General features: G+C 38.2%; 1 protein-coding gene across 3 annotated transcripts in view; it reads left to right on the plus strand.

The window, feature by feature from the left end:
- The window catches only part of galnt9 (polypeptide N-acetylgalactosaminyltransferase 9), a 150,188-nt gene that overhangs the window by 64,694 nt on the left and 71,331 nt on the right, over positions 1–14,163 (plus strand). For all 3 annotated transcript variants that reach the window (XM_055162134.1, XM_055162133.1, XM_020928377.2), the window contains one exon: positions 3,158–3,324. In XM_055162134.1, the coding sequence (XP_055018109.1) occupies positions 3,158–3,324 (167 nt within the window). The remainder of the gene's footprint in view (positions 1–3,157; positions 3,325–14,163) is intronic.

Genomic DNA, 14,163 nt, shown 5'->3' on the forward strand with positions numbered 1-14,163 from the left:
TTCACAGTTCTGTCTTTGGCTGTCTTTGTGTGAACCCAGTGTTAAAACTGCACAACATTGTGATATAGCCCAAAATTGGAACTTTCAGATAAGGCCTCACATTTTACACAGGTAGCAGATTTGAATTTAAACGTGCCCTGTGTAACATCACCTGCTTGTTTCCATGGATATGTCATTGCTCTTCCTGGAATGTTCCAAAGTATGACATTAAACAGTGCAAAGCTTTGGGGGCAGGAGTGCTACTTGGATATGCAAAAAATGTGCAGAATTGTCCTTTTGGTGCTCTTCAGTGTAGGGACCAGTCTCAAATACAAAGTAGGAAAAAATAATTAAGAACCTTTGTGCCTCAGTTTTTTTTCCTACTTTGTATGACATTAAACAGGTCAGCTTTACATTTATTCAATTACAGGTGGTTTTATAGCTCAAAAATACCTAGAAAAACAGACATTCTGACTGTGAGCAGGGTTGCCTCTCCACGGGTCTGACCGGTAACTTGGTCTGATTTGGTCTCCATGGTGATAGAAAGGTTTAATAACATACTGTGAAACATTCCAGACAAAGCATTAACATTGCATGGATAAAAGCATTTTATGAGCCCTCCACCAGAAAAGTTACACAATGCACCTTTAAAATGATTGTACGTTCTCACACATATACATATTTCATATTTTTCATCCTTGGGGCTTGGAGGATTCAGCTCAGACAAATAGAGAATATTGTCTTATTAACACATTTGTCATGTGTGTTATCTAATGTGACATCTGCAGCCTGTCCTCACCCACCCTCATGTTGATCAAAAGCCTTGAAGATTTAACAAGCATTGACTCAAACCAATTGACTACAACAGATCTGTTTACACTCTCCTTGATTGTTAGCTTGATATTGCGTTGAGAACAATAACAGAAGCGCTCCATTGCTGCCAAAACCCTTTGTAAATAATTCATCCACAACAATTATTAGAGACACCTCATTATGTGGAAATGACTCAAGGCTGAATGTGTGGAAACGCGAGCAAAGGCGAGTGAGGAGTGCTACATTAATTGGGAACGGGATTCATAGCATGTTGGTTATAATTGTATAGACATTTTGACATAGGATGTATTTGTGTGTGTGTGGAACATATACACTGTTTTTATTTTATGACTGTGCTCAAAGAATTGGTGGTTTTCAGATCCTACAATGTAATGATGCCATATTCCCAGATGGAGGGCAAAAGCAACTTTTCCCTTGTGATTACATTTTATTTTATTATAAAATATCCAAAAGGTAAATTCACACATGTTGAACCTGATCATTTCTGTTAGTGAATAGACTCAAGCTCTCAGTGTATTACAAGAAGAATCTACCTTTGAAGAGTATTAATTTTAGCTGACCCCATCTGTATTAAATATTGTGCATGGGAACTGTGGTGAAATACAAGTCCAAGCAAAATGCTGTAATACCTGTTTCACATAGCAACAATATGGAAAAATAAAAGTTGTTGCTAACTATGCAATTTTTTTTACAGTTTGATACGATGTAATGACAATAATTCACTTTGTTGTATTGATTTAATGGTCATCACATGCACAAGACAGTTGCAATAATACAATATTCCTTAAAGAGCCCATATTCCTGTGTTTTCTAATGTTATTATGTTTCCTCATCAAAAACATACTCAGGGTTGTGCTTTGTTTCATTTCCATATGTTTAACACACAAATCCTGCATATTTAGGCTGAGTTCTTCTCTCACCTTGTGATGTCATGTGGTAATAGAGGAAGTGCTCCATGTTTTTAATTTCCGCATGCCTTTACTAGACTCATGTGGATGATTTCAGACTTGAAGTTTTTCTACTAAAGGTAAGGTAACTGCTGATTTGCAAACTACAGCTTTGTAACATCACAAGGTGTTAGAGTATTTTGAGCTCTGGAGATGTAGACAGACTAATAATAAAAGATTACTTAAATATGTGTGTATGTGAATGAAACAAAACACAACTCCAGGTATGTTTTTGATGAGCTAACATCATTATAACATGGCTTAAAGCTCACAAGGAACTATTTTGTGTAATATTGGACCTTTAAATTCAAAGTCTTAAGCTTACAACAAAAATTCATTTTCTAACAATTAATGTCTTTAATCAAACAGTAGCTAAATCCCCCGATGAGTCTGCTTGATGTGTATTTTGTTAAACAGCACATTTAACTTCAGATGATGGATCAGAGCCTGGTCTTACTTCGCTTAAAAGACTTCCCTGTCTCCCTGCATATTCTCTGTGGATTCTGTTTAAATTTAATCCAATACTACACAATATGGGAGCAATGATATTTTAAACTAAATGTGCAGCAGCAAACCCAAAGCTGTCAAAACCAAGTACACTCTACATAGATTCTGTCTGTGACTTTGGTGAAAATATACTTTTCAGGTCCAAATGTAATTCTAGTCCCAGAGCTGCTGTAGTCAATGTACAGAACAGAATCTCCAGGTCTGCGACTCTCCATAAAACGGAAACAGGAGCAGATGATATGAAGAAGGGCACTATTTCTGTACAAAAATGTGTCCAACAAGGCAGAGGAAGTGAAAGGCACAGTTGGAAAGACGACCGTCATAGTTTCTTAATCTAAAATCCTTTGATAATCTGGATAGGAACTGATCGTATTCTATTCAAGACTGTGTTTTTGGCCATTGTAAAATATATTAATAACATCAATTTCTCACTGGTGAAAATGTGAGCTTTCTGCATCAGTTTATACATTCACAGTCCTTTGGCACATTAAACATAGACTGTTTTTTACTTACAAAGGAATATGTCTTTTTAAATGGAAAAATTATATCTTTGTGGTTTTCTACTACAGAGAAGGCCAGGGTCCAAGGGAGAAACAGTCTTGGGAACTGAGCGCAGTGCAGAAGATGGGTCAAACACTTCTAACACACATTAATGCAACAGTCATATTTCATACTCAACAGTCTAAACTGCAGTTTCAGAGAAATTTGAGCATACAAACACTGTAGTAAATGACAGTAAGTTATAAAAAAAAGACAATTGCTAGTCACAAGTTGGGTTAACTAGTATGGGGTGTATTTGTATGATTGTGCAGCTGATTTGACCGGGCTGCTGACTATTCATGAACATCATCAGTCCTTTCCCCATGATCCCTTGCTGTTTTTCTGTGCAGGTGTAAGCAGCTGACGTACCCCGAGGACCTGCCTCAGATCTCCGTGGTGTTCATCTTTGTGAATGAGGCTCTGTCTGTGATTCTGCGCTCCGTCCACAGTGTCGTCAACCACACACCTGCTCACCTGCTCAAAGAGATCATCCTGGTCGATGACAACAGTGACAGTGGTAAGAGGATTTTGAGGATTTTTTTTCCCCCATGTATTTAGACTTACACTTATAGACTTAGACAAACTTTACTGATCCACAAGGGAAATTACTTAGACACAGTAGCTCATACATCACAATATAAATGGAGAAGAAATATAAATGGTAATAACTTTTAAATAAATAGTAAATATGGCAAGAGACTGGCATCAAATAAGGCATAATTTTTTAAATGTATATGCACAAGTAAAGTAAAAAAAAAACAGAAATATATTAATATAAATACAGTATATCACAGTTATATACAAATACAAGGCAAAACAGTGCAAAGACGATGATGTTGTGCAGTTGTATGGAGTATGGCATGTATGTCTCTGTATCTCTCACTGTTTGAGTGGAGCTGTCGGAGCCTGTTGGACAATGAGCTCCTTTGAGATATATTTTACATAACTGGCTCTTGATGTCAAAATATGTCCACTATGGGCTGTCCACATCAAGTTAGAAAGCAGTTTATTGCCCTATAAACAGGAAGTGTGAGTTAGAATGCTAGTTGTTGTTACACAGTAAAAACTGGTCTGTTGAGATTTGTGACAAGAGCTTATACACTCATTGGGAATAGTCAGAATGCCCAGAATGCCTAAGGTAAATGAGGAATAACTTTGGACCACTACAAATTCTTCAAAATGGTTTTAAGACATGTATATTGCTGTGAATATTAGGCCATCTTGGGACAATGGGAAGTGAACAATACATCTTTACTCTGGAAGGATGAGCTAGTTTTGTCTAGATAACTCAGAAAATGCCTCATTGCCGTTGTCAGTGATAAATTTCATAGACTAGAAAGGTGCTTCAGTGACACCGTGCAAGTTGAAACAATGAACAACAATAGCAAAAATTATAAACCATGGTAAAATAAAAAGCATTTCATTAAATATAAATACAAATACACAAGCACAACATCGCCCAGACATCCATACTCCAACTCAAATGTCATAGTCTGATATGTAGAAGGGCTCGTTTTGTTTTATCTTTTTAATATAGCCATACCAGCTTGTAAAAACCCGATCCTGTCAGATCTCTGAAGCTAAGCAAGACTGGGCCCGGTTAGTACTTGAACGGGAGACCGCTGGGAAAATTGGTTGCCACAGGGGGGGCGTCATTGTGTCCTTAGGCAAGACACTTCACCGACATTGCCTGGTAATAAACTGGTGAGTGCGTGACTGTTGGTGGTGGTTGGCAGCCTCACTTCCGCCAGTCTGCCCCAGGGAAGTTTTGGCTACAACCGAGTGTGGAGTGAATGAATAATGATCTGTAAAGCTTCTCTGTGACATATGTCAGTGAAAAGCACTATATAAATAAAAACTTACTTGCTTACATTTTGCGGTAGCTAACAAAATTGTGGATATGATACTTTATTCTGTAAAATGCCTTGACAATCCTTAATCCAAAGAAGTAAGATTTAAAAGTGCTTATAACATTTATTTCTTCATGTAGTCTGCAGTGAAATGGAGCAAAGGATTATGGTCTATACAGTTCCCTCAGTTTTTTTGTTTTTTTTAGCCATTGCTGCACCACAACTATTCATTTATTAAGTGACATATAATCCGACATATTGTGATGGTCCACAATATTATTATGAGACCTTTTGATGATAAAAATATTACGATATTTAAGTTATTGTTACATCCCTAATGTACATATGCATAGGTGGAATTGTTATGTTGTTGGTGCATTGGTGGATTTTTATGACTCAAGCTGAACTGGCCCAGTTTATTTTAAGCTCAGTATTTCACTATGCTTTTTCATCTTCAAAGCTTGCTGTCAATATCGCAGCATTACAAACGCCTATTAAGCAAAACCAGCATCATGTTTGTGTAGTTGTGCGTCTAACGTCTGAACTGATAGATGATTTAAAGATACCAGAGGGATCACTGGCTCCTCCGCTCTGCTGCACTTTGAACCTCAGCGTTTAAGCAGGTGATGGTGTGATGTGGCGCCTCACCGGAGCACACGTGGGCTTATCTTTATGAAGAACATTTATAAAGATGGAGGACCCCTGAGGGCAAATGCACACACCTGCCTTTAAAGCCGATTATAAACCCAGAGAGAAGCAGAGGAGGGATTCACTGTGGTTATCTCTGCTGCCGCATACAACTGTCTCCATGGTGATGGGGTAGGAGGCTGGAGATAGGTCTTTACTCTGATGCCCACTATAGCTGACAGTGCTAATTCTGTGGCCTTGTTTAGTGGGTATTCTTGGTGGCACAGTATGGTGTTAAAGGAGCACTATGTAACTTTTCTAGTGGAGGTTCCGCCAATTCCTTGTCTCTAGGGAGATATTTGTACTTTGCCAGAAGGATAGCTATTATACTACTACTGCTGTTACTATGACATGCTTGCTCCCATGTAGTTGGATAAATGTAATGCCATACTGTGGAACATTCTAGGCAAAGCTATAAGATCTATCAGGGCACTGTTCCTCCACTGAAAAGTACACCTTTAAGAGTGTTGAAAGATGACAGTTTTTTGACACCATGACTAAAATGCCACCTCTTTAAGGTGTAATGTAGTTGGCACCTTTCAAGCTAGGTCTAGATTATGGTCAGGACAACCTGCTTTGTCTTTTTATGATGATGGCTTCAGATATCTTGAAATGTTTATCTGTTTTTGACCACTTTTGATACTTACTTTCAACTTTCGCCTGCAAAAGCAAGGATAATGCCTTTTTGACGTAGTTATCTGGTTTTGTCTATATGCCACTTACCAATGTGTTTATATGAGGAGATATGTGCTTTATTCTTGTCAGCGGTTGAATATTATTAGATTTGACATATTTGTACAGAATCCTCATCACTCTTCACTAAAATTTCAGCCTTGGCTCCACATCTGGCACAGATTCAGACCCCCCTCTCACCGTAGACCATCAGAGAGTCCAGTAAAATTACATGGTGTTGCTGGAGTGAGTAGTCACCAATGGCAGATCCACGCTCCCCGCTGTGGCTCTAAAAGGCTACCATTAAGCAAAGAGCCAGCAACAAAAGGCTTTACGTCACTCCGGGATTTCTTTTAGTGAATTCTGAAGGACACTGTGTGGTCCATTAGTCTGGCTCAAAATACTTGTTTCACCAAAAAATCTTTTGTATATGGAAAAAAATGTTGTATCTGGAAATTATTAGAAGTGCATACGTAAAACCTGAAAAGACCACAAATTCCTTTAATTTTTACTCTACTGATCAACATTTTTTGTCATGAGATTATCATAAGATTGTTGCATCTGAGAACTATTTAAATACAGACATATTGCACTAAAAACAATACTAAAGTCATTTGGTTAAAAAGCTAACTTAGTAAAACTATGTAGCCTGTGTATTGTTTAAATGTACCTTTTATTATCACTGTGGAACAGCACGTAGCAGCAGTAGCACTTACAAGTGTCTGGCAATTACTGGAAGTCACAATTCACTGCCCCTCAAAAACTCCCAAGTCATTACCCAGTCCAGGAAAAGAGCTCTAAACTCCAGTCCGCATCTAGACTTCATTCCATCCCTGACTTTACTGAATGTCCCTGAATGACCCCTGGCTCTGTGTTTACTAACCCTGATGATGATGATAGGTGCAGATGTGAGAGCTGTTTGTCCTCTTCTCCTTCACACATTACACTATTAACATGCAGACAGGACTGTTGACCTTTTCTACATGTCTGTCTGTCTGCTCTCATTTAGACCAGGCTAATTCAGAGCTACTACCCACACACACACGCACACACACAAGCACACGCACACATGCACACACTGACACAGACAGTATCATGGTGACTCAACAGGAAGCAGCCCACTGTCACCACACCACACCACACATTTCTGGGCTCAAACAGACGTTGACATTTATTAGTGCCCCAGAGCTTTATTCATGCAACAGGCAGCAGCTGATGGCCGAGCTAGAGCCATAACACTGGTGGACTAGACTGCCCAGTCCACCATCTTGCAATTGGTATGAGTCAGTTAGTATTGCATTAAAAACTGTACTGTATAAAAAAATAATAATAATAATAATTATTATTATTATTTACAATTTATTTATATGTGTATATGTATATATATGTGTATATAATATATATATATATATATGTGTGTGTGTGTGTGTGTGTGTGATATATATATATATATATATATATATATATATATATATATATATATATATATATATATATATATATATATATATATATATATATATATATATATATATGGGTCCCCGGGGCCTCCTCCCAGTGGGACATGCCCGGAACACCTCCTGAGGGAGGCACCCAGGAGGCATCCGGAACAGATGCCCGAGCCACCTCAACTGGCTCCTCTCGACGTGGAGGAGCAGCAGCTCTACTCCGAGCTCCTCCCGTGTGACTGAGCTCCTCACCCTATCTCTAAGGGAGCGCCCAGCCTAACTGCGTAGGAAACTCATTTCGAGCACTTTTATCCGCGATCTCGTCCTTTCGGTCACTACACAAAGCTCATGACCATAGGTGAGAGTAGGAACGAAGACTGACCGGTAAATCGAGAGCTTCGCCTTTCGGCTCAGCTCCCGCTTCACCACAACGGTCCGATACAGCGACCGCATCACTGCTGAAGCTGCACCGATCCGCCTGTCAAGCTCATGTTCCGCCCTTCCCTCACTCGTGAACAAGACCCCGAGATACTTGAACTCCTCCACTTGAGGCAAAGACTCCCCCACCCACCTGGAGAGGGCAAGCCACCTTTTTCCGGTCTATATATATATATATCTATATATCTATATATATATATATATATATATATATATGTGTGTGTGTGTGTGTGTGTGTGTGTATATATATATATATATATATATATATATATATATATAAATTGCAAGTTTGAGAAGGCACATCATCAAATTCCAAAGGCTGCATTATGTAGATAAGAGATTGTCCTCTGCAAAACATATAATATCCTGTCTTTTTATAGAAAAACGTTATTTGCATTGTGCACTCTGAACTAAATATGGCAAATCAATTGATATCTACACATCACACTAGCGAGCAGTAGATTTTTTTTTTTCATTCATACCAAAATGACTATGCTGTGCTGCTGAATGCTATGTGTATCACTGATTGAGAAAACAAAATTGTAAAACAAGGTTAGGTTAGTACAGAGCAGTGGGTGTATGCCAGTTGCAGTGCACACAGGCCAAGATCGGCAAAATGGCGTCTTGAAAATAAGTGATTACAGATTACTCAAATCACTTCAAATACAACTTCCAGAGGGTAAATGAAAAGGGGGAATGGCTATAACATGATTAAAAGCTCTGAAAAGTTGATTTTGCATAATAGGTGTCCTTTAACTTAAAGTAAGAGTATACTGTTACACTGTGTAGAGTGTAACTCAGAGTACTGTTACAGGAAAAACTGTTACTCAAGTAGGAGTAAAAATATAGTGTCGGAAAACTTCTTCAATTGTATTATTTGTAAATGTTTGCTAAGGTTTTCTGAGGTTAATTTTTTGCCCAGTAAGTGAATGGACTGTAACAAAAATTATGTTATACTCCTTGCAGAAGTTGTTATCAGCATAATGTATCATTTTAATACCATACATTTTAGTTAAGGCAATAATATCTCCACAAAGACTAGAGGCACTGTATAAGAAAGGTTACTCATTGGCCCACAACATAAAGATATTATGATAAGGTTAAATACTAAATAATACTGTGTAAGCTATGTGTTTTTGTCACTAATGGGCCTAGTGTACTTCAGGTCCAAAAAAATAACTATATCAATGAATACAGCCTACTTAACGAGCAGGCAAAGAATCAAACAGATGGAATAATTAAAACAAATGTTGGAGATAGAAAAATTGTTGACTAAGCCTCAAGAAATGGAGGCCCTGAATGAGGCAATGATATGAATGAAATGTAGAACTAGTGCTTACATTGTCTAATTCTAAGACAATTTCTGAAGAACTGGAGAAAGTTGAAAATTGAAAGAGGAGGCAAAACAAAAAAATCTTCATGGTCCAGAATTCAGAGAAGATGCAGAGACCGATGGAAATCACGCAGGATGATGTCCATAAATCCATGGTCCAGGAGAAAGGAATGCATGGCATCTTAAAAATCATTCAGGAAAAACTTTAAAAGGAACAAAACGATAATGAAAGCAATAGAATGAAGGTGGCCATCTTGAAAGAGTCAGAGGAGTTGAAGGAGGCACTAACAGAACAGAACAGAGGAATGGCGTGCCGTGGTATCTGAAAGCTGAAACTGGGGGGAAAAAAGAGAGAGAGAGAGAAAAAATGAGTATTTAACAAATCTATAGTATTGATTTAAATTGATTGATATTGTACAATCATAAGATAAAGTTGGTATGATTTTTTGTTATTTTTTGTACCTCTTGTATGAGCTGCTACCCATAGGCCTTGTATATGTTACCAACAGTATAAGTTTATCCTGACTTCTTAATACTTGGTGGCTAGAAGGATCATTCTCATCCTATGCTCAGGTAAACTTGAGTACTGAACATATATAGAGAAACTACTGACGATGTACCGTTCTGAGTGTCAGAGGAGCTGGCTTCCATTTAGTTTTTCACCATGTTAGCTGCATAGAGAAGCTTAATGAGCCCTATACAATTCAATTCAGCCAAATACCACAACCAAATTGATAACGTAATGGCTCATATAATGGAAACAGGATACCGCTTAGAACAGCTTGTAATATTAATGTCAAACGGAGCTGAACACTTTTAAACACTGCATACATTACATCTGCCTAAAGCTGCTAAATGCATAGGAAATTTGTTTGACACTTTGCGAGACTCTGATGCAGCTGGAATGCTTGTGGTTTTGACTCAGCCTTCTCCATTTGTTCCATTTGACCGTGCAGGCCTGGGTGCAGGATCTCTCATTATCACCTCCATTAAAACGTGTCACCAGCTAATTGTACTATTCCACAGAACAACAAGGCCGAGTCACACTCTCACTGAGCCACACAAACAAATGCATCTAAGTGGCTTTATCAACAAGTTGAAGTACTCTACTGGGCAAGCAGGTTGAAGGTTTGAATCCCTTTCTCAACATAAACATCATTGGTACAGCTGTCAGATCCACAAGTTTGGAGTGCAATTCCAGCTCTCACAGATTAATGCTTTCATTGTGTCTTTGTGCTAGACAATTAACACACCCCCATTGTCTGCGTACTGTGAGTGAGTTTCTTGACGTAAAGAACTTTGAGAGCTTTGAAGGTGGAAAAGCATTTTGAGGTTTTCTTCATACTGCTGCATACTGGAGAAAACTTCAGACTATGTTTAGAGAGGTCTAAACTAGCTACAACAAGTCTTCTCAGTACAAATATAGTTGGTTGTTTGTAGTGGACATTCTAATCTATATAATTAGAGCCAAAATTATGCCAACCCAAACTGCAATTTCGATTTGATTGCAATATATTGGCAGCCCTATATTCTTTCCCACAGCAAATCATGTGCTTGTATCAAATATACTGTTTGAGTCAATCATTCAATACACCAATACTGTAAATGAGGTTGCTTCTTCACAGATTTGACCTGTAACTTGGCCTGGTGGCATTACCTACTTGTCTTCATGATGATAGTTAATACATACTTATCAAGGTATTCGTTTTAGCAATTTAGAGTGAATTGGGCCAAATTTTTCTGTCTGAGCCCAGCCCGCATCTGACAGAGCAGTGATCGAATCCGACCCGAGAAAGTGGTAAATTTAAAGTGCAGCATCTCATCCATATTATCCATAGAATTTGTCCTCCACAAATAATGACATCCATTCCACAGAACCGCGTTGTGAATCCAGTTTGAGGCATTATTTAAAAGTGAAAAGGCGAAAGTAGTTCACGTGTCTGTTTACATCCACACAGCGCGCGGATCAAGGTGAAACAGCAGATTAGTGATAGTGACCTCCTGTGTATTTTATCTCCAATCGTTTATGCTTTACAAATCACGTATCTGAAGTATTGCACCACATTTTAGAAATAATAATAACACAATTTTGACTTGTGTCTGGGTTCCATCGGACTTCGGTCGGGTCTCCACGCTCTAATTACCTTATGATGTTTATCACTGTTTGGGACCGTAAGAGAGAATTCTTGCTTGTAACTCCCTGTGTTGTATTCATTGTTACGGACCAAGTAAATAAAAGTTAAAAGATTGTGAAAGTGAACCTAAATACAAAGTGCATATTAATAATGTTATTGGTTCTACTAGCGCTGCTACTTTTACTGTGCCTCAGAGAAAAGTAATTTTTTGCAATAGTTATGTTCATGTATAATGTAAATACTGAAGATCTTGTGCGTTGGGGAGTAAATCCGTCCTGTTTGTTCAGCGAAATTATCTTTTAATAATTCAGTGAGAATCAAGGCGAATATGACCTGAGCTGAATTTGAAATGCACACTCCAGAAACACTGTTTAACTCAGGGTGAAAGGTGAAAGAGTGGAAAATATGAACCAATTTACTGTAGAGCCATTTCAGTGAGGCTGTGAGGGGCAGCTAACCTCTATACTGCTGACACACTGCTGGGCATATTATTCCCAATGTGCTCTGCCAAAGCGCTCCTACTTACAGTCAAGGGCTCTGGGTAAAAGTTTGTACTTTTTATTTATTCTGTATGGTACTTTTGTCTATTTATGTCTAAATATTTAATGACAGTTATTGCTTGAGGCTGATATTTTACAGGTGCACTCTGTAAATTTGTCTCTTATATATGATTGCGTTGATAGGAATGTTCCATTAAAATGAGTGCCATTTATACACATTTTGTTAAACACCTTGAAAACTACTATGCACGAGATCACCTCACAACATATCTGACCTATTTTACCAACTGTTTGTCTCCATGGGGATAATATCATACTGTGGAACATTTTAGGCAAAGTTATAATATCTCTGCGGTGACAAGCATAATGCACCTTTAAGTAGGTTTCCTTAAAATCTTAATTATTTGCTTTAGATCAACATAACACACTTAAATGGAAAAAGTAGTGTAATATAATGTATATATGAGGGTATTATGGGAGGTACACATAACATATTGTAGTGTAACAAGATGTAGTGTATTATTTTGTATGATGCTTTTCTATATTTATGAGAAATGGGTAGGAGCATGGGTGACTTAGGCTTGTAGGCTCTTGTGAGTCAAGGATAGGATTGTACTGCTAATTGTAAGAAGGGTTCAAGTAAGGTCTGGAAGAGATCAGAAGATTGCTCAAACATGCATGGATGACATATAAAACAGGGAACAACATTCTTATCTTTCACTATTTCTGTAAAACAATGTCAAATGTTGAGAATCATTCGAATTTTGACTCAGAAACCAGACTATATATTGACAACTTTAGCTGATTGTAACTTCAGCACCCTGCATCATGTGATCTATAAACATCATTGATTTCAGGACTGGTTTTGAGTTAGAGTCCTAGACAGGTCCATAAATCCTGAGCGTGACAGATGTAGCCACTGTGGTTCATGTTGGACAAATAAATCCATGTTTTTTCTTTTCTTTCTGAACCTTTCTGAGGATTTGAATGTACCAGGGCTTTGTCGAAACACAAAGGAATACACAAACAGGCTGCTCAGGGCTGACGTGGTCCCTAACACCCCCGAGCTCATCTCTAAATCACATTCTGTTGTAGTCAGGTATGAAAAAATCCAGTTAGCTTAGCGTACTTGAATAATGCTGAATTTATTTTGAGGAGAGACCAGTAATGAGCCATGAGACACACTTGTGTATTCTGGCATGGATTCTGGCCATTGTTTAGAGATTGTGGAATGTTTAAATATTACAGATTTAAACATTCCAGATTTTATATGTTTTTTTTTCTTTAAATAAGATCTGACCATATGTTTTAAAGCTGAGCTAGGTAACTTTTCTGGTTGAATCTATTACCAGGTTGTCTCCACAGAGCTGTATTTGCACTGAATTTTCCACAGCATGGCATTAAACTTACTGATATTAGGTCACCTCTCCACAGATATGACCTGTAACTGTCTGGTGACACCCCCTGCTTGTCTAAAACCATACTGTAGGACATTCCAAGCATAGCATTAACATTTCTATGAAGGTGGTGTACTCTCCACATGAAAAGTTACATAATACACCTTTAACTATTACGAGGTAGAACCAGTGGCTTGGTAGAGCGTTTTGTGCATTTGTTGTTTTGAGCCTTTTGTGAGAGAGTACCTTTTCTTAAAAACCCACATAGACCTTTTTGACCAGCATTATAAATCCCTGTTCATTCCACCTGGGTATTTTGAATGAATACCAGGGCTTTGTTGAAACACAAAACATAAACTGCTTGCTCTGGGGCTGGCGTAGTCCCAAAGAACCCATAGCTCATCTTTAAATCACATTCTGCTATACTGGGCACGCATACAGCACCACGTGGGAGGAGCACATTCAAACTTAGCAGCATGTAGGTGAGACAGCAAACAACCAAAGCCCTCTGAGTCTCCTGTAATCAGCCCCTCTGCTATAGGCAATCTGCTGTTTATTTAAAGCCATGGCCGGAGTTGTATTTATTTATCATGAGCGCTATGTTGCTGTGCCAGTCTTTTAAAATGTATTCCCCTCAGCTCCATAATTCTCCACGAGTGGAAGCAGTCCAACTTTTATTTGCCCAGATCACAGGAACTCTCGTAAAGTTTCTCCTTTCTTCTTTCAGGACCACTAATTATGACACTCTAATAGCTTTTATCATATTGTGTCTTCAGGGAAGTGGGATGATGAAAAGACAAAGGGAAGCAAGGGCAAAAAATTGATGCTGAGGATTCTTTCATAATGTTGTCTACATGTTTTTAGTTTGCAGACTGCTTGCTTATTGGAATAAATAT

Source organism: Boleophthalmus pectinirostris, unplaced genomic scaffold, assembly GCF_026225935.1.
Source record: "Boleophthalmus pectinirostris isolate CB_2022bp ecotype Guang Dong unplaced genomic scaffold, ASM2622593v1 HiC_scaffold_4, whole genome shotgun sequence".
NCBI classification, from domain to species: Eukaryota; Metazoa; Chordata; class Actinopteri; order Gobiiformes; family Gobiidae; genus Boleophthalmus; species Boleophthalmus pectinirostris.